The 19,902-nt window shown below is 41.0% G+C and overlaps 1 protein-coding gene and 3 non-coding genes across 4 annotated transcripts in view; all 4 read right to left on the reverse strand.

The window, feature by feature from the left end:
* The window catches only part of RPS8 (ribosomal protein S8), a 28,248-nt gene extending 16,829 nt beyond the window's left edge, over positions 1 to 11,419 (reverse strand). The window contains exons 1-4 of the mRNA XM_044085336.1: positions 11,355 to 11,419; positions 9,347 to 9,453; positions 8,950 to 9,049; positions 4,476 to 4,651 (exon numbers count right to left, since the gene is read on the reverse strand). Of these exons, the coding sequence (XP_043941271.1) occupies positions 4,476 to 4,651; positions 8,950 to 9,049; positions 9,347 to 9,453; positions 11,355 to 11,358 (387 nt within the window). The 5' untranslated portion in view covers positions 11,359 to 11,419. The remainder of the gene's footprint in view (positions 1 to 4,475; positions 4,652 to 8,949; positions 9,050 to 9,346; positions 9,454 to 11,354) is intronic.
* Positions 3,260 to 3,332, reverse strand: LOC122814670. The gene has a single exon (XR_006366871.1). It is a non-coding gene; the product is annotated as a small nucleolar RNA SNORD38 (small nucleolar RNA).
* On the reverse strand, positions 9,125 to 9,228 carry LOC122814673. Its single transcript, XR_006366874.1, has one exon. It is a non-coding gene; the product is annotated as a small nucleolar RNA SNORD46 (small nucleolar RNA).
* LOC122814669 lies at positions 9,852 to 9,924 on the reverse strand. The gene has a single exon (XR_006366870.1). It is a non-coding gene; the product is annotated as a small nucleolar RNA SNORD55/SNORD39 (small nucleolar RNA).
* Positions 11,420 to 19,902: the final 8,483 nt, after the last annotated feature.

Consider the following 19,902-nt stretch of genomic DNA (forward strand, 5'->3'; position numbering starts at 1 on the left):
ATATGTGCACATACCTACGAAAGGTTAACTATATGAATCCATAAATTAACTGAAGAAACTAAAGAAACTCCAACAAAAAAACACTTGAAGTAAATTGAATCCACCAAGAAGAATCACACAGGCGAAAATAAAACAAACACCTTTACTGCACAACGATTTAGTGCTTTCATCCACTGGAATGTGGACTTCAGAATACACGTTGTGTTTAATCATTTAAATACCCTTCATTTTGGCGCCAAAAAACACTTAATGCCATCATTTAAAGTAAACCTACCCATATTTCATGTAAACTATAATAAAATAAAAAACAATCTAAATTAGGCCCCGACTATACAAATCAAAATGTACATGCGTCAACAATAATGTACTACTAAATGTCCTAGTCAACAATAATGTACTACTAAATGCCCTAACCAAATACTAAGACATACAATAGAAAATCCATATTCATACAAGTCTGTCATAATATATGTTCTTTAGAGCAAACACTACAAAAACCAACATAAAAACCTGTAGGATAGGTTTAATGGAGATGTGGTAGTTTAGACCAGGTAAGTTAGAGGCATCAGTTAATTGCCACTTGACCTCCCTAAGTCCCACTATTGCCTTGAAATTACCCTCTCGGGGGGCCTAGCCTAACTTGTTCTAATATAGCAAATTTGAAAAAATGGCTATCCCCACAACATGTCTATATAGGGCACAGTTGCTGTCCTTCCTTATGTTATATAAATGGTCAAGATTCTTTTAAGAGACCTTTCAGTTTTCCCTATATAGTAACTGGGACATACCATGCACTTTGCAATGTACATTACAAACGTAGAATTAGTTCCCTTGCCTAAATGTGATTTTAGTTCTATTCATGCTCTTTAAAGTAACACCTACTTCTAAGATAGCATGACATTGTCTACAATTACCACATCTCCTACTATGTTTAGTCAGTTCACAAGCTCACCTACTGATATTACCCTGCTCCAAATTTCTCTTATTACAGCCCATTTTGTAGACAAATGAAGGTGTTTCACCTATTTTCCCAATTTCATTATCTGCCACAAGACTGTTCCAATTAACGGTTAAAAATCTGCTTTTCTTGATTCACATAGGGGGTATATTCCAGTATACACGCTCTCTGATATCAGCATCGTTACAAACTACAGATGTAGCTTTAAATTGGTGGGTATTTTTTACCGCATTCATTCATGACGTACTTCTTTACATTACCCAACATATACCTCAGATATCCCCTTTCTCTAAATAGGAAACGTATTAGACTTCATCTACCATGTCTAAATAAAAGGATGTCATTCAGACTGCCCTTATACACTGTCCTTTAAAGATGTTTCTCATTAGTTTTCTTGGATGGTAAGACAGCCGTTGGAAAATATGTTCTTCCGGTGTATACAGAATTTGAATCCATTAGATTCACGTGATATAAATGTATCCAAGTAAGCTATACCCCCTGTGTTGCATGGGTAAGTAAATTTTAAATAGGTACTAGTACCATTTAAGTACTCCATAAACTGGTTTATACGTTCCCAAGAGACATCATATAGGATAAAAACATAATCCAAAAATCTGGAATAATGTTAAATGTACTTACAATATTCACTTTTGAAGATGTGCATTTTCCCAACCCAGTATGACCAGGTTGGCAAACATGGGGGCACAAGCAGTCCCCATAGCTACCCCCCAGGTCTTCTGGAAATATTCACCCTCAAAGTAAATATAATTGTGAACAAGTACCATTGACATACATTCCAAAATAAGGTTGAAATGATCCCATTCTAAGTTGGTGTATTGTCTTATACTGATACAGAATCCTTATACTGATACAGAATCCTTCTAACCCTTGTTGTTTGGGTATACATGAGAATAGGCCAACGACGTCGATGGCAATATAAATCAATCCCTTTTTCAAAAGGTTGGGGGATAAACTACCGACAAATTCCCAAGAGTCTGATCATAGGAGGTATTTTTTCATAGACATGTTTTAACCATTTGCCTATGGCTACACCTATAGGAAGTAGCAGAATGGCTGCCAGAAACTATAAGACGAAAGGGCGTTGGTTATACTTTTACGAGTCCTGGGTATTCCTACTATAGTTGCTAGTATTAGATGCTCATCCTTTAATTACAAAAATGTCAATGGTAATTTGATTATCCAATAAAAATCTCTCTAAATACACAATTCGCTTGTAAGCTATATGTATTTCGTTAATAGAAACAGTTTCATAATTACCAGACATCTGAAGTATCTCATACATTTTACAATAGCATATTCCAATGCATCGTAGAGAACCACCCCCCCAACCTTTATCAGGTTTCATTAACTCTGATGTTATGGCCATCCTTAAGCTCTTTTAGTTCTTCACCTAACTTACTCAATTTTGTGTCCGATGTTGTTCTGTAGTCTTATTTCCTTAGTAACCATTTTCTCACACACTGCAACACTAGGATGTTTAGGTGGAACACACACTAAGCATTTTAGTAACAGTAGTAGAGTTTTGTCCTGAAACATAATGGCTAAATTAATTTCTCTTAAGAATGGATCTCAGTTAAGCACTTAACCAAGTTCTGGGTATGTATTTCATACCTCTAGACAACAATTTTGAAGTGTTAGATTCCTAAAACTAAGTTAGTGTAGTTGTAGATTTTGAAATTTAAACTATTAACTACACATCCAGTAATTATTTCAGACTGAATCTCTCACACGTTCATAATCTACCTTTATATCATTCTCTCCCCCATGCTTGATCTACACAGTACCCATGTGTTCCGTACTGTTACTTCCAATCTTTTCTCCACTTCGGGTGTTGCACAAGCTCATTTACCAAATACACTCAGAGACTTCAGAAACTAGTTACAAAGATTTCCCCTTCTCCAAACGTTTATTTAGAGTGCAACACTAAAGAATACACTGGCAAATATGCGCACACATGACAGTGGCCTTCCAAAATGATTGTTCTTTCATAAATAACACTGCACATACCAAACCAGTGTAGCTTGCATGAAAGACTGTAAAAGCAGCGTCCAAAGGGGGGGGGGTGGCTGTGACTAGATCAGAGGGGGCCAGTACAAGTCAAATTAATATGGAAGTTAAGTGGGTGGTACAGTAGGTTTGCTTCCCTCGAGTGTTTGGTTTGCACAGCTGTCTATTGAATTTTCAAATAAGTGTGCTCCGACGATAGCAACATTTTTCATACACAGGTACCACAAATTGGCTGAATTAAACACGTTTGCTTACTTTTGTCTCTACAATGGTCTTCCTCAGATTTAAAAAATCTCATCTCTACAACTTCAGTAGCAGAACTGGACAATGTTATCATCACTGGAAGACGTATGTGCTGCAATTGAGACTTGAAAACTTAAATACAAAAACACTTCAAACAATACACGCCACTCTCCCAAGGTGCAACTAGGAGAGAACAGCCTGTCAAATGTTAAAATACTGAGTAGATAGCAAGTCCGACTGGGTACTACAAATGTTTCAGCATTGCGATATTGGGGTCACAAGTGGGTTTAGAGTAAGGGCTACACGTGTACTTACGCATTTCCTTTTGTCTTGTTCAATGGCACTGTGAGGTAGAGTGGACCCTTCCCCAAAACACCAGGGTACCAACAAGATTATGGTCACCATCTACCCCATGACCCCAACCCAAGTTTTTTTTTTTTTTAAAACCAAAAAATTGACCTTGATTAATTACAAGCCTTTTCCAATACACTTGCCTACGTATACACATGCACACACCTACGAACGGATACATAACTATATGAATCCATAAGTTAAAATTCACGTGGTCAAAAAACTTACCTTACCACAGAGCTAATGATCTTCTCCAGTACATTTTGCCAGATACAGCTGTAAAGGAGAGCTTTTTTTTAATCAGTTGGATTAGTTTCAAATTTACAAGTAATATTGCAATTTGCCTCATCACACTGTTGCATTATATTATAAATCGACAATTCTATACCTACATACGAGTAGGTGTACATATGAGATAGAGTTAAAAATCATTCCAGCTTCGACATTATGCTTTCAAAATCAAGACAGAACAATTCACTTGGCCCACTTGTCTGAAGTGAACCGTGCACTGCCTTTACCAAATATTTGTTTTGCCAAACATTCACACCGATGAACCCATGTTTTACCAAAGGAGGCAACCTGGTAGCAGTAGCCATAGTGTATGGATCAGAGTTAGAGTGAACAGCCAGGCAAGACTCTGCTTTTTTGGGGGGAATTAATGTGCCTACCTTCTATGTTGATACTGCAGTTCTCTCGAAGGCAAGGTCCAGGAATTTGGTTTAGCACATGTCAGCAAGGAGGAGGAGAAGCCAACCTTCAGCCGTCCTTACCTGTGTGCACCCTATATCACAGCTGCCCATCACCCTGAGGAAAGATCACTTTGTAGGTTTGATAATTATTTTTCATCAAAAACTTAAATACATGCTAGAGAGACAAGACACTCAAATGCACATACCAGTTTGGCTCCTTTCTTACGCCCAAGAGGCAAAGCGTAGTGGGCCTCATACCACTGCCTGAAGGGAGTGCTGTCAACCAAAATAATGCAGTTTTTCACCAAAGTTTTGGTTCGAACAAGCTCATTATTTGAGGCATTGTAAACCACATCAATGATTCTGGTTTTTCGAGTACAACCTAAAGAAGATGGGATGGTAAAAAGAAAAATCAGTTCAGTTCTATGTAACTAGCAAAAAAGCATTTTCCTTCAATATATTAAACTGCCTTATAGAACCCCAACAGATAAACCCACTAGACAAACCCTTCGGGGTCCGTCAGGGGTAAGAGCAACTCCCAAAAACAGAGAAATCCTGTCTAATTTCATTCCTTAACAGTAACATCTGCAGCCCTGACTTGACAGCCAAGCTCCTAAATCCATTTAAGTGCAAAGCACCACATGAAACTTAGAAATCCTTGTGCATACAAGATTTTTTTTTTTTTAGTGCGGGGTATGTACACACTGAACTGTTTCCCAGACCACATGGTTACAACGCCATTAACATTCTGAAGCATAGCTCCCAATAAAACAGAAGCCTAGACTTCTGTATACTGTCTTACACTGCCCTGCAAATGTCCTACCCCTCATGTACTCCAGCAGCTGACACCATGAAACATGCAACTTCTGCATTACTCAGTTCTTTCAGTCAAAAAAAAAAAACCCACACACAAAGGGGATTTGCTACCTCCTTCCCCATGATGGTAATGGGTTACATTCTCTGTCCCAACTACATGTGCTTAATCACCCCCCCTACAATTCATTCCAGCATTCCTCACTTACTACATGCTGACCTCAATTACACAGCAACATCTGTGCCAATATCAGTCTGGCTATTCAAATCCTGTGGGTGCAGAAGGGCAGAAAAATGTTGGCATAATGGTTAAGGTCTTTAGCTTACTGATACAAGGTACAGGGCACAAGTCTAACCTCTGGATATTAACTAGGTCTGCAGACTGAACCTAGTGTTTACCTATGCACCACTCCATTGCACAGGGGGATGAATTCCCAACCACAGCCCAGATAACCCGGGTTAGACCAATGGCTTAGCCGCCAGAAGGAAGGCCCACAGAGAAGCATCAGAGGGAGTTCACCAGTGCTCCATGGAGGGGAATAGGCTCTGTGGGGGGTGTGGGGTAAAGAGGTAGGTCAGAAATGGGTAAAATTTCCCTGGTGGAAGCAGTCAAAAGCATCCCTGATGCCCCTTTGGTAGTGTGCCAGCCACAATCTCAGAATAGAGGTTGGTCAACCTGATGGACGAGGGCACTGGGGTAATCTGGAAAGAAATAAATACCACTTCCAAATAAAATCAAACCACAAATCAACATACAAAATGCTATAAAGAAAAGCCACATAGCTAGAATGATTCCCAAGGAGAGAATGTTCAGAAATATTGCTGGGAAAAAACACTGCAGCCAGTTTAGCTAAAATTTGTCCTTAAGGGATGGGATGACAAATTCATAGGTTTGTACTAGGCTAATGGCCCTGGAGCCTTTACAAGCCTAGCCCACAGGATTACCCTGACATTGTGCCACCTGACCTTAGTTCCTAGCACCTCTGTCTAATAGAGCCACTGGAGTGATCCCCAGGGTGAATTATTTCCCACACACTCAAGATTTCTCTTGAAGAGGGCCAGTGAGGTGCTCTGTTTAGACATGTATGGGAAGTCTATTCCACAGTATGGGCAGTGTCTGGGTTATGAACCTGTCCCTCCAGCTTGTTCTGCTGATTGTGGTAATGAGGCTGAGGTCTCTGGAGCAGAGGGAATGGGATTTCGTTAGATGCATCATTTGTAATAGAGCTGGTTCAGACATAGCTTTGCAAGTCAAGCAGATTGGGGAGACAAAAAAAAAAAAAAAACACACACATCCATGATCTCTCTGCATAACAGTATCATTCTGCCACTTAACTGGAAAACTTGTTTCAGCTGTTCCTTTTAGGGGTAGCCAAAGCACATCTGTTTCTATTTCTTCCCGTCCTCTGCATCTTGGCTCTGCCACACCAACCACCTGCACGTCCTCTCACCACATCCATAAACCTTATCTTAAGCCGTTCTCTTTTCCTGTTCCTGCTCCATCCTTAGCATCCGTTTCCCAATATACCCAGCAACCCTCCTCAGCACATGTCCAAACTAATGCAATCTCACCTCTCTGGCTTTGTCTCCAAACCATCCAACTTGAGCTGACCCTCTAATATACAGATTCCCAATACTGTCCATCCTAGTCACACCCAATGCAAACATCTTTAACTTTAGCCACCACCAGCTTCAACTCCTGCTGTTTTGTCAATGCCACTATCCTCAACCCATACAACATAGCTGGTCTCACTACCCTCTTGTAGGTCTTCCTTTTCACTCGTACCAGTCTGGTCACAAATCACTCCTGACACTTCTCCACCCTGCCTGAACTCTCTCCACCTCTTAATCCACACGCACCATTACTCTGAACTGTTGAGCCAAGTATTTAAATTCATCTACCTTAACCAACTCTACTCCCTGTATCCTCACCACTCCCTATATACTCCCTCAGTCACACACACATTCTTAGTCCTGCTGACCTTCATGCCTCTCCTTTCTAAAGCATCTCTCCACCTATTCAAAGTCTCCTCAACCTGTTCCCTACTCTCATTACAGATCACATCATAGGCATAGTCTACGGGGACTCCTGTCTGATCTAATCTGTCAACCTGTCCCATCACCATTGTAAACAAGAGTGAGCTCAGAGCTGATCCTTGACGTAATCCCACCACCTTAAATGCATCCATCACTCCTACTGCAAACCTCACCACTGCCACCACCCTCAAACATACCTCTCTTACATACTTGCAGGCCACTCCAGACTTCCTCAAACAATACCACAGCTCCTCTCTCTGCACCCTGTCATATGCTTTCTCCAAGGCCACAAAGACACAATGCAACTCCTGACCTTCTCTATATTCCTCTGTTGTGCTCTAAAAACCTCTGAAACAGTCCAAATGGACAATATCGGTCACACACAGCTAAGAAACACCATATTACAAACTATTTTAACAGCTATTGAGAACCCTGACATTTTTAAAGCCTCAGGGGGGAGGAAGAGAACAGCACCATTAACTACATCTTTCCTAGCAACAACATGGGGGGGACCTACAAACAGACATGTTACCTGCAAATAACTTTCCAATCTTGCAAGCTAGTTCAACTGTGTACACAGCTATGCACACTTCCCAATTCCATACTAACTGAAATGTAAATGTCTAAAGGAAGAGAGGACAGGGCAACCTGTACAAGTACCAACTACACACATTTTTACATACACATCCAGAAAGTCATCTCTACTTCCGCATCAGACACAAGGCTGCAGAACATCAAAATTAAGTTGTAGCACTCCAATATTAGTTTTGTTTGCAGCCCTACAAAGGCAAGCACTGTAAAGACAAAAAAAACAATACTTGTGTATTATCGCAACCACTTTAGAAAACAACCCGCAATTAACAGGTCGCTAAGCTGCCTGGCTGAAATCGCTGAAGAGTGCTCCACATTTTGGCCATTGTGTTCTTTCTACATTTTGGAGATGGACTTTATATACTTTGGAAAACTAATGGAATAACAGATTTTCGTATTAGCGTGCATTTTTGGGAGTATACAAAGTCCAACTCAAATGTGCGTCATTACTGAAGGACTCAAATCCTCAGCGATTTGCCAGAAAAGACACAAATTTTACAAAGAGCAGACCAAAATATGAAGTGAAAAACTGGACAGTTGACAGGTACACAACATGCGACAGCAATTATACCAGTTGAGCAGCATTTACCTCGTTGTAAAAAAGAGTGATCCTTATTCTGAGACTCAGTATAGTCCGTTCCTCCTGAAAGGGTTTATGCACAGTCCTTTAGAATTTTGTTATTGAATACCTATAATTAATTTGACCCAGTATTTACTTATCAAAACTGCTTGCTTAAAATATGAATAAACTGTTACCAACTCGCTAAGCGTCCGGGCTGAAGCCACTGGTGAGTGCTCCACATTTTGCCCATTTGTTCCAAACACACAGTAGTAATGCTCTACATTTTGGAGACAGAAGACAGAACGTAGTGATCCTGACATTCATTGTACTTAATAAAAATAAATATGTACATCAATGTCACTAGATCTGCTCACAGTTTGAGACTGGTACTTGTGGGGGGGGGGGGGGCTCATGCCTCAACTATCCAGATGTTTGCAGAATGTTCAGATTTTTGCCTCATGTTTTTAGTCTGAGCTTTAGATTTATACACCCAATTTCTTAAAAATTCTCTCTAACTAGCAGTTTAGCACAGGCAAAAGTTTAAGTTCCGTTTCACTGCACTTATGACTACAAAATGTCGGTATTTACGTTTTCTGTGACCTGTTAATTGCATTTTGTACAAGAGTGACTTGTTTGTAATGTGGTTGCGATAATACGCAAGTACCCAAAAAACTTACCCTCTGAGCTCCATGCGTAGTTTCCAACATCTAACCTTAATGCACGGTACTTCTTATTACCACCACGGACTCGCACAGTATGGATACGGCGAGGTCCAATCTAAAAGAGATTGTAGACTTTACTCGCTCAAACACACACTACAACAGTATTAACATAATTAAAACAGAGACAATGCACAGGTCAGAGTAACTATGACAAACCTAGCATCGGAAGGGTCACATATAGACCAAAATGGCCTATAGAACCCCCCCTAAGGATAAACTTTCATCATTCCCATTGTCTCACAATGACAAACACCATCAGAACTCCAAAGTTACCAACGAGATGAATGCATATGGCATGTTTAGACAATTCAGAATCACAACTCTAAAGTAATCTTTTCCTCAAAGTTCTCACCTTGGTATTGGCTGGAGGACGACCCAATTCATACTTCCTCTTTTTGTGGTAGGGCTTTCGTTTGCCACCAGTTTTGCGGCGTTTGTGCCAGTTATCCCTGGAAATACCTGAGTAAAGACATATGAATTTATACACTTATTCACATTTTTGTACCAGTGTATGTATATACATACTTGCAAATTCTTTCTTCCATACCACTGTACGCACTACTTTTTTAGACACATACGGTCACCATAGAAAAAAATAAGGTTTGATTTTTGAACAGTCACTACACCACAATTACTTGGTTATAAGTAGACATCTTAAGAACTGTATAAAAGTTAACATAGCAAAACAAATGTTCTTCAAAGACAAACAATCTGGTGGACTTCTCCAGACTTCCAAGTGTTTTGCCCACTTCCAATGAAAAGTGTTTTGCCCAGTCAATACTTAAACACATGCACAGTACAGACCACGCATAGTAAATTGCACGGACGAAAATTGTGCAGCGCCACTTTTTTTTGTCTGAGTGCTCAGTTCTCCAAGGTATTATCAACACTGCATTCAGATTTTGCAGCTCAGAGTTATCATCATACGCACTCGACACATTTTGTAGAAACTAACCAGTTTCACTATAAACCTTTGAGCATTTTGTTTTACCTCAAGGGAACAGCATCAAAGTTCTGAATGGATTAACAAACTGGACACTACACTCACAGCCAGTACAGATAACCTATAAGCTTTAAAAGAAAGCAACAGTAATACCATTAAACAGCTGCATCATGCATTATAAATAGACATCTAGAAGAGGGCTTCCTCATCCCCAACCACACAAAACTACTGTCAAAGGGGAATGCTACTTCTGCTAAACTAGTATCTATATACACTCACTAAATTAGAATTACATAGCTCTTCAGTCAGACCACTATACATGTACACTTCATTGAAGTTTATAGTTCTTCAAAGTAAACCTGAACAGAAACATTTAACATTAGTTACTCACTACACCAGATCACCTAACCCAGTTTACCTACATCTGCCATTAAAAAATAAATAAAAATACGCTTTTCGCTTATATTAAAAGCAACGGGGGTCACCCCAATCATCTCAACAATATCGCAGTTCTGCACACCAAATCAACTTTTAACGATCGAAAAATCAGCTTCCAAACAGAAAACGCAAACTCCCAAAGAAAACCAGCAACCATAAAAATACACAAGTGTCAGTTAAGAACACGCACGACAGGCAAATACACTACCACTACCAGATACATCCGCAAAACGTGTGTACTAACACTACATACTAGTAGTACTGGTGTTTGGAACACAATACTTACGCCACTTAATATGTATTAATACATAACACTCCAAAAGTTAGCGCTGCTAGTAAGACTACTTAAACAACGCTTAGTAATGAGCACGTGATTAGTGGATTCTCAGTTCCAGCAAGACTCATCCGTTTAACTCTATTCGGATCTAACTGCAACACTTTTCAAAAAAAAAATGCAATTTCGTAGGCGAATCAGGGAATCCTTACTGCACTTTCAGGTTTATAAAGTCTCTCTTCAAGTTAACTGCAACATTTCTGTAGAAAGTAAGGCTTCCCATAGAACCCTTACTGCATTTTGAGATGGTACTATTTTCACGTATACAATGAAACTACCGGACATTCCCCAAGTACTACTCTCAACCCCGTGGTTGGCAAAATACTAAATAACTCTACTTTAGTAAAACGCATTTTAATTCCCAAACTTCTAAATTAATCTTACACCACCAATCAATTACTGCATCGTCCTGCAGGCCGCCATATTAAAGTCTCCACTGTTCTCACTGATGATTCAGGATCCACTCTCCAAAACAGTCATAAAAGTTGTTTCCTTGATTCTATAAGCCAAATGCATCTATAAAACTAAAATGAATGGATCAGATATATTTCTATAAAAGACTGGTAGTTGAGATCCTTCAATAAAAGACAGATTACACTCGATTAATACCACTACATAAAAAGACAAACGAAATCCTTACTATACCCATTCTCAGCGTATGGCAGGAAAAAAGAAAGTGCAGACGCTGACAGACGCGTTAGATGCTTAGTAAATCGCGCGAGAAGTCGCAGAAATAATTGCGTCAGTAATAATATATGTGTTAGTTATGAAAGAAGGAAGTGAAATGTTTTCTGTGTTAAGTTAGAGCATATTAGTTATCGTTGGCTGATCATAGCTCTCGATTAGACTATAGAAAATAAATTAGGGACAGATATATAAATAATTGAGGATACTTTTAAAACAATAGTACTATAAACTTGAGTCAGTGATGTAATATAAAGATGTGAATTAATATACAATTTCTTTTTTTTTCAAATATATACAATTTCTGAAGTAACAAAAGTCTATAAAGCTTATCCATCCACAACCCTCTTTTTCCTATTTTTGCACATGGGGTCGGGGTGTCACTTCAACAGTGACAATCATCTAGAGTCAACGCTGGCTGGCTACCTGCGGCAGATCTTCCTCACAGCAGATTTACACCAATTAGAGTGTCTAATCCACAAATTGCATGCCTTTGGAACATGGGAGGAAACCGAAGCATCTAATCGCTAAGTGTAATTCATAACATTTTCTCCCAAAGTCTGCAATTTGGGGAATGATTAAGAAGATAAGAGCTAAAATTTGAGTCAAAGTCACGGACCTCCATGAAAATCAAGGACAGTTGAGAGCATACTTGTCAAGCTCTTAGGGCGGAAAAGTATGGACAAAGCCAAAACTAACGAGGACTAATGCCCAAAATGTGGACAGATTTTAAATATTGCTCTTATAAACTTCAAAAGTTGCTAGAATAACAGTTTTAGCAAGCATTTTTCTGAAGGTTAAGAAGTCTGAAACTCGAAGGGCTGCTATTATTTAGTGACTTAAGTAGTTGGTGATTTGCCAGAAAACCACAAATTTTACGAGAAGCGGAACAAAAATATACGACAAAAATGGGGTTGTGCGAAAATCTGGACAGTTTGAAATGTATTGTTGACAGATATGAGCCTGCACTGCATAAGGCAATCTCAACTCTTACTGCAGTAACGGGATACATTTTAAGTAAGATTAGTTTTAAAATTACGTTGGGAAATTTGCTGGCTGCCCGTATTTACATAAACAAAAACTGTTCGTCTACAAGATTTGCTCAACATCATACATCCTAAACTCTAGCTTTTAAGTACTGTGGTTTGATATTTATGTAAACACACCCAACAGTTTCAGTCATGCGCAGTACAAAGCTGCAATAACGTTTTAAAACGCCATATTATATATTACAGTTACTTGATTTCAGTTATTTACTAGATGTTCTTCGTCTACCATTGCTGCAGTCCTGACATATGGGTATTCCGCTGTCCACCATCGGCCCGAATACCAAAGGGCTAGAATCTGGCGTCGGTCATGGCGCTCGAGGCTGACATCAGTATGTGCCAGTATAAATGCGCATGACCGACGCCATACCCTCAGTCTTTCTTGCTGCGTGGTCCTAAGCAGAAGCAGCGTTTGCAAGTGCCGTTCGGCTTTCTGGAATTGTCGGTTTTCGAGTTGCAGACCGGAGACCAAGCTGGGCTGAGTACCCCGTTGGGGACACTTTTGTCTTTTTCTTGCCTCAGTATTACCGGATGTCAGAAAAAGTTATTACCTGTATTTCTTGGGGGAAACAGATTCCTCATAGGGATTGCCATTTACTCTGTATTCCTTGTTTGGGCCTGGGTACGGCGTTGTTGGGTGTCGCTTTTGTGCTGCCTTTGATAAGCGCACTATTAAGCGTCGCTTGGACTGTGCTAGGCCAGTGTTTGGTAAACGGTGCAATTATAGCATGCCGTCGGATTCTCCGCCTAGTTCGGCTGAAAAACGCATAGAGTAATCCTTTGCGGTCCAAACAAGATGAGTCCATTGCGGACGCCGGTTCGGTAGGGCCACCGACTACTTCAACGGCTCCTTCTGACAGTTTAGCGGAGTCTCAAGGGGAGCCTTTGCTACTTCAGGGAGTGGCTTCTCCTGTTATAGGCCAGGCTGAAGGGGCTTCTCATATGTCGGTGGTTCCCTCCCCTCACAGAGTTTCTAGGCCTCCCCCTTCTCATAGTAAAGGCCTTTCTAAATCTAAATCTGCCCCTGCTGGTGTCTGTCCACAGGGTCCAGCTCCTAGAAAGCACATGTTAAAGGTGGCGGAGAATTTGATTACTTTAATTGGGGGTTCTATGCCTCCCCCTGAGAAAAGGCCCAGGGTAGAGCCAGGGATAGAGGGTCTGGATCAGTCTTCCAATGACTCTGATTCTTCTGTAGTAGAGCTCCAGGATTTCCCTCCCTACTCTTATTCAGAGGCTGAGGATTCTACTCCCTCTCGTCCCCTCCTGCAGATTTTTCTTTTCTGAAACCTGGCATTCCATGAGGGAGCATTTTAAATGGGAAGGCCAGGATTATTCTGATTCTCGTAAAAGCTTAGAGGATTCTTGTTTTGCCTCAGCATAGGCCTTTGGCTATTCCCCCTGTATTGGATGTTGTTCAGGATGTATTTTCTGAGGCTTCTCTTAACCCTGACTCTTTGCCTCCTGCCCCTGCTAAACCAGATAGATACTACAGGGTACCGGAAGCTCACTAGTATTTCTACTAGAGTCCTAGGGCTGACCCAGACACCATTACTCAAGGCCCCAAGGGTGTCAGGGCTGCTGTGGTTAGGATTCCAGTTCCTTTGGACAAGGATGCTAGAGCTCTGGATAGGTGGGGTAGGAAGTTGTATACCTCTTCCACTTTAGCTATGGAAGCTTTAAATTGTCAGTTTCATATGCTCCGGTATCAGCATTATTTGCTGGGCCAATTGAAATGTAACGTTGATGCTTTATCTGAAGGTATTGAATGTAAAGAGCTTCAGGATTTAGTGCATGTTTCAGACCGAGTTGGTAAGCATTCTTTGCAATGTGGTTTTGATGCTTTGCAGGCTTCTTCCAGGGTGGCTGCTACTAGTTCAGTTCTTCGCAGGCATGCCTGGTTAAGAGATCAGACTTTGTCAGAGCATGTTAAGGCTCGAATTATGGATGCTCCTTTGCAGTCTGATGTTCTTTTGGCCCTCCGGTTGAATCAGTTTTGAAAAAATGGAGGAAAAAGCTAAGTCTATGCAGACAGTTAAGGATTGTTTACAGGTTCAGCCCCCTAAGTTCAGTAGGAATTGGCCTACTAAAGGGTGGTCTTTTCCCTCTTCAGATTATCAGTCTAGGGGCAGGTCTGGGCGAGGTTGGGGTAGAGCTTCCTCTCAGGGCCCTGCTACTCCTAGGACTTTGGGTTCTTTTACCCCTTCTGCTGGGGAGGGCAGGGGTCAGTCCTTTGAAACAAACTCAATGACCTGCGTCTTCAGCTGCCGGACTCTGCCATGCTGGCAGCTCCTCTAGGAGGAAAACTGGGACTTTTCGCAAAGACTTGGCATTTGGTTACCCAGGACAAATGGGTGTTGGACATTGTAAATCGAGGCTACGAATTTTATTTCCACACTTTCCCTCCTTTCTAAGGTATGCCAGATGTGCCTCATCAGCAAAGACTGGAAGCACAGGCAAAAATTTCTTCTCTGCTTCAGTTGAGGGCAATACAGGAAGTACCTTCTGCTGAAAGAGGCACAGGGTTTTATTCCCGTCTTTTCTTAGTGCCACAGGAAGTAAATACTTGGAGACCAATTCTGGATTTGTCCATTCTAAACTCCTTTTTGGAAATTCCAAAGTTCAAGATGTTAACATTGCAGCAGTTGCTGCCTATGCTGGGCAAGGATCATTGGATGGTAACTCTGGGTCTCACGGAGGCCTGTTTTCACATTCCTATCAGGCCCAGTTCCAGGTAGTTCCTGAGATTTCGGAATGGGAATTTGCATTATCAGTTCTCTGCATTGCCTTTTGGCTTGTCTACTGCGCCCAGGGTATTCACAAAAGTCCTGGCTCCAGTAATTGCTTTTTTCAGACTGCAAGGAATTCAAATTTATCCTTCTCTGGACGACTGTTTGATTCTGGCTCATGGCAAGCAAAAACTTCTTCAACATCTTCACTATGTAATGACAGTTTTAAGATGCCTAGGGTATTCTGTGAACGAAATAAAGTCCAGTCTAGTACCCTCACAAGAGATGTGTTTTCTGGGTGTGTGACTACAGCAATCCAGATGGCATTTCTTACCCTGGACAAACAAAGACATCTTCATCAATACTTCCAACAGCTTTCAGTAATGTCCAGGCTGACTGCATGGACAGTCCTTCAAGCCTTAGGGTTCATGGCATCTTGTATTCTAGTACTTCCCATTGCCAAACTGCATATGAGGGAGTTACAATGGTATCTCAAAAGCGTGTGGACTCAACACAGCCACGATTTGGACACTGTCATTCGGATTCTCCCTTGCATACTAACGTATTTCTGTGGAGGGCTCAGGAATGTCACCTAAACAAGGGACTCTCTGTGACCCAGCCAGAGGCATGTCAGATATTAACGACAGACGCCTCGAGTCAGCCTGGGGAGCTCATCTCGAAGGGAAATGGATTCAAGACCTTTGGCCCCCAGAGCTACTTCATTTACATATCAACATGAAAGAGATGCTGGCAGTTCAATTTGCTTTGGAAGCATTCAAGAGCCTACTTCAATCAGGACTGGTGTTGATTCGAACAGACAACATAACAGTCATATGGTACATCAACAAGCAAGGGGGAACCCATTCTTATCCATTGTGCAGACAAGCAATGCTAGTATGGGAAACTGCTTTAAAACTGCACGTCACTCTTCGGGCACAGTTTCTGCCAGGAGCACAAAATTCTTTAGCAGATGTTCTGAGCAGACAGATTGTGGATCCTCGCGAATGGAAGTTGGATCATCAGGTGTTTCTGCAGTTGACCATGGCTTGGGGAACTCCAGACATAGATCTGTTCGCTTCTCCTCTGAATTATCAACTGCCAAAGTTTTGCACAAGGCTATTTCATCACAAAACCTGTAAAATAGTTACACTATCATTCAGCTGGAGAAACCTGCGTGTATGCCTTTCCTCCTTTGCCTCTTCTTCCAAAGGTATTGTTGAAAGTCAGGAGGGAAATGCCTCGCATGATTCTGATAGCACCAGATTGGCCTCGACAACATTGGTACCCTCTCTTAAGGAGTTTAATTCTTGGGACGCCTTGGCCATTACCACAGATTCCTCACTTATTGACTCAGGAGGACAATCATTTTCTCAATATCAGTGTGCAATCTCTTTCCCTGACAGCCTGGAGAATTCAGTTTTGGGGAAGGAAGGCCTGCAGCTTCCACAACAAGTTTTGGATGTTCTTTTGGAAGCCAGGCGTCCTACTACTCGGAAAGTTTATGCTGATAAATGGGAGAGATTTTTTCTTTGGTGTGCAGCTCACGGCTTTGATGTTAAATTGCCTAACTTGAGTTGTATTTTGCAATGTTTGACTGTTTTGTTAGACAAGGGATTGTCTTTCTCTTCTGTTAAAGTGCATGCTGCAGCTATTTCTGCTCACTATGAATGTGACCCTCCTTTGTTTTCTCATCCATTGGTTAAACAGTTTCTTGGAGGGCAAAGAATATAAGACCCCTGAAAAGAGCTCCCACTCCAGCCTGGGATCTTACTTTTGTTTTGGAGAAGCTGACTCTGCCTCCATTTGCACCTGCAGCTACAGCTGAGTTGAAGTTGTTGTCTTGGAAGACTGCTTTTTTGTTGGCTGTTACTTCTACTCGAAGGGTCTCTGAATTACAGGCCCTCATGGCAGTAGAACCATTTCTGATTTTCACAAGGACAGAGTTTCCTTACGTACTAATCCTACTTTTATGCCTAAAGTAGTTTCAAATGTGGCACTGAACCAATCTATACATTTGCCTACTTTTTATGCTGACCCCCGAAATAAAAGGGGTGAAAGTTTTGCATTCTTTGGATGTGCATATGCATTTTAGATATTATTTGAGCAGAACCAAAGAGTTCAGAAGATCTCAACAGTTGTTTGTTTCTTTTGCTTTGACTTCACAAGGGAAAGCTGTTTCAAAACACACTATCTCCAAGTGGTTGGCCATTGTATTGCTTTTTGTTATTCTCATCATGGGAAAGATGTTCCTGCCGGGATCAGGCCTCACTCTACTAGGGCTACGGCCACCTCTACTGTTTTTTTTTTGAGAGGGGTAGCTGCTAAGGACATTTTGGAGGCAGCTACTTGGAGTTCTGTACATACATTTACTAAGCATTATCATTTACCGCTTTATTCTAGGTCTAGGGCTGGGTTTGCCACTGCTGTTCTACAGGGCATGTTAGCAGCTCCTAATTCTATTTAGTTGGCCATCCTCCCTGTTTTCCGTTGCTCTGGGATTCTACCCATATGTCAGGACTGCAGCAATGGTAGACGAAGAACATAGTACAGTTTTGTACCTACCATAAATGTAGATGTTCGAGGATATCCATTGCTGCAGTCCAAATTTCCCTCCTACCCCCTTATTTAGGTTTGGGTTTTGGGTGGTATTTTTTGCATTCTGACGTCTGAGGCAAGAAAGACTGAGGGTATGGCGTCGGTCATGCGCATTTATACTGGCACATACTGATGTCAGCCTCGAGCGCCATGACCGACGCCAGATTCTAGCCCTTTGGTATTCGGGCCGATGGTGGACAGCGGAATACCCATATGTCAGGACTGCAGCAATGGATATCCTCGAACATCTACATTTATGGTAGGTACAAAACTGTACTTTTATTTTTAGTGCCTCATGTGTAAGTTTGTGGGTTATCTAACAGTGTAGTACCTCGCGGGCGGTACTGCGCAGATTAGGGCGTGTCCATATTGATTGGCAGGTCAGCGCACATTTGAGTGACACTGAGTGTTCCCGTTATGCCTGAATAAGTAACCTGCCAAATTTTACTCTCTGTGAATAACAATAACCGCTAATCATATGTAGAGTTGCCACCTTTTCAAATGCCCAAAGTGGGACATTTTTGGTACAAACGTCAGATTTTGCAGGGTGAAATATACCCAAGGCTTATTCTGTTTCTTATAACATTAGGTGTTTCGGATACAGAATAACTGTTTTATGCAACTATTACATAAAATATTTGAAATAATTTTGCCCTAAAATCTCTGGACATTTGCCATTTATACAATTTTTTTGCAGGACAGAACTGCCCAAAGAGGTACTGTCCCTCGCAAAGTGGGACAGGTGGTAACCCTATTAATGGTCTGTTTCTCGTATATTTTGTGATTCCTGGTAAAGCACTGAAGGTTAACATCATTAAATAATGACATACATTTGAGTTTCCTTCAGAAAAGGCATGTTAACACAAATCCTGTTATTCTAGCAACTTTCTAAATTTTTAGGAGTAAGATTTTGTCGCCATTATTTTACGTTTTGTCCAGACTCCAGATTTTTTGTACTAAGAGCTCCAGAGGTATGCTTTGCATCCTTCATCGCAGTGACAAACAAGAGAGAAAGCCACACACACCATATTGCACTTTATTACCTTGAAATACACAAGTTACTACACGGTATCTCTTCTGATTCCACTTACAGATAAAACTTCACTTTTTTATGCCAACACAAATATTTTTTCAAGTTTTTTTAAACATCTGCATTAATCAATATGTTTTCTTTATTGTGCCGTAAAACTATATTCATTCTAGCTATGCGATCACCCAGGACAGGCTAAGATTTACTTATTTATTTGCTACTCTTATAGTACATTCCTTATATGGACGTCTGCAGTCCGAGAAAATATTTAAAAGTGCAAATACTCTACATTTACAGAAGTAATGCTTTTCGGTCTTCCCAACGTTAAAGTAACTTACTGTGGCATTACTGTAGCACATTCCACATTACAAACAATTTAAATTTTTGCAAAAGGCATGAGAATGCTTTTTATTGGCATTGGAATGTATAAAACACAAAAAGAAAGTAGTTCATAGGTTCATACTAGGCTATCTGCCCTAGGGCATTTATAAGCCTAGCCAGAGTGTGTGTGGCTTTCACCACCCCTTAGGATGAGAATACTATACCCATTAGTTTGCTGTGCCTCTGTCCAGCAGTGATACAGAGATGATTCCCGGGGTAAACCTACGATCTCCCATCCACTCGTCAAGATTTCTCTTGAACAGAGTCAGTGAGGGGCTCTGCCTCACATGGACTGGGATTCTGTTCTATAGTGTAGGGAGTCTCTGAGTAAAAACCCTTTGATTGCGATCGGTTAAATAACCATGTAAAACCTGAATAACCGATAAAAAACGATCGCAATCAAAGGGTTTTATACGTTCCGATGCCAATAAAATGCTTTTCACTGCTTTATTTTATTAATACGGTGTAAACTACATGACAGCTAATTACTATTAACATAGCTTGGTAAGTTGTGGGCGTTTAGGGGCAGGGTTTGCTACTGCGCATCCTGCGAGGTACTACACTGTTAGATAACAGTGTAGTACCTCATGGGCGGTACTGCGCAGGTTGGGGCGTGTCCATATTGATTGGCAGGTCAGCGCACATTTGAGTGACACTGAGTGTTCCCGTTATGCCTGAATAAGTAACCTGCCAAATGTTATACTCTGTGAATAACAATAACCGCTAATCAT

Source organism: Protopterus annectens, chromosome 10.part0 (genome assembly GCF_019279795.1).
Source record: "Protopterus annectens isolate FY-2018-M chromosome 10.part0, PAN1.0, whole genome shotgun sequence".
In the NCBI taxonomy this organism is placed as follows: domain Eukaryota; kingdom Metazoa; phylum Chordata; order Ceratodontiformes; family Protopteridae; genus Protopterus; species Protopterus annectens.